The sequence below is a fragment of the Alligator sinensis genome, unplaced genomic scaffold (genome assembly GCF_000455745.1).
Source record: "Alligator sinensis unplaced genomic scaffold, ASM45574v1 scaffold407_1, whole genome shotgun sequence".
NCBI lineage: Eukaryota > Metazoa > Chordata > Crocodylia > Alligatoridae > Alligator > Alligator sinensis.
The window spans coordinates 500,174-501,215 of record NW_005842464.1 but is presented as its reverse complement, the minus strand read 5'-3'; the positions used below and the strand labels follow the sequence as shown (position 1 = coordinate 501,215).

At 71.1% G+C, this 1,042-nt stretch overlaps 1 protein-coding gene across 1 annotated transcript in view; it reads left to right on the top strand.

The window, feature by feature from the left end:
- Positions 1–1,042, top strand: part of STRC (stereocilin) — a 9,582-nt gene that overhangs the window by 858 nt on the left and 7,682 nt on the right. The window contains exon 2 of the mRNA XM_025212483.1: positions 17–358. Coding sequence (XP_025068268.1) covers positions 17–358 — 342 coding nt within the window. The remainder of the gene's footprint in view (positions 1–16; positions 359–1,042) is intronic.

The following is a 1,042-nucleotide window of genomic DNA, read 5'->3' as shown; positions in this document are numbered from 1 at the left end:
GCCGCTGTCGCCCCAGGTGGAGGCGGCGCGGCTGTGCGAGGCCCCCGTGTCCTACCTGCTGGAGGTGGTGTCGCGGCTGGCCTGGTGCGAGGAGGACACGGCGCGCTGGCTGCTCAACGTGAACTACCTGCTGCGCCTGCTGCGCTTCGTGCTGGCGCTGCCGGAGCTGGGCGCGGGGGCGCGGGCTGCACAGGGGCCGCTGGGCGAGGCCATCCTGCTCTCCAGCCTGCTCGACAACGGCTCCTTCTGGGCCTCGCTGCGGCCCAACGCCTCCCTTAGCATCCTGCAGGCGCTGGGCCGCTATCTGGAGCAGGAGCAAGACCCTGCCACCAAGAAGGAGCTGCTGAGCTGCTTTGGCGTGAGTGCTGCTCCCCGCGCATGGCCAGGGCTGGGCCACAGGGGCCGGCGGGCAGGGCGTGCGGGCTCCCAGCTCGGGTGCACCGCTCAGCCCTGCTGCCCAAGCTGCACGGGGCCCAGCCCTGCCCATGTTTGCAGTGGCACTAGCGGGAGGGGGTGCAACTGTGGCACGGTCACGTGTGTGTGTGCAGACAGGGGCACTTTAGCTGCCTGCCCCCCCTGCACGGTGCTGGGAGAGTGCAGGAGGGGAAGGCAGGGCCCGGGAGGAGGCTGGTGCTGAGCTAGCGACTGGGGCAGGCGGCTGTGAGGGTGGGTGGCTGCTAGACCCCTCCTGCTCTGTGGGCAGCCAGCAGCCAGCTCCGTGCAGCTGCACCAGCAGCGCCCTCCCATGGGGCTTGTGGCTGGGCCGGCCGTCCTCGCTCCCAGCTCGGGCAGCTGCGCGTTGTGAGCAGGTGGAGCCGGGGAGAGATCGGCTCCCAGGTCACTGTGCAGGGCTGGGGTGCCCTGGCCGGGCTGCATCAGGCACTGTGGGGCTGCCAGTGCCAGCTCCGCAGGGACCCTGAGCTGATGAAGGTGCCTGGCCCTTGCTGGTTCGTGCGTGGTAGTGCCAGGGGCTGGGCTGGAGCTGATCCCCGTGGGCATGGAGCTGCTGCCTTCTGGGCAGAGCCCCAGGGCCCGGGCAGCC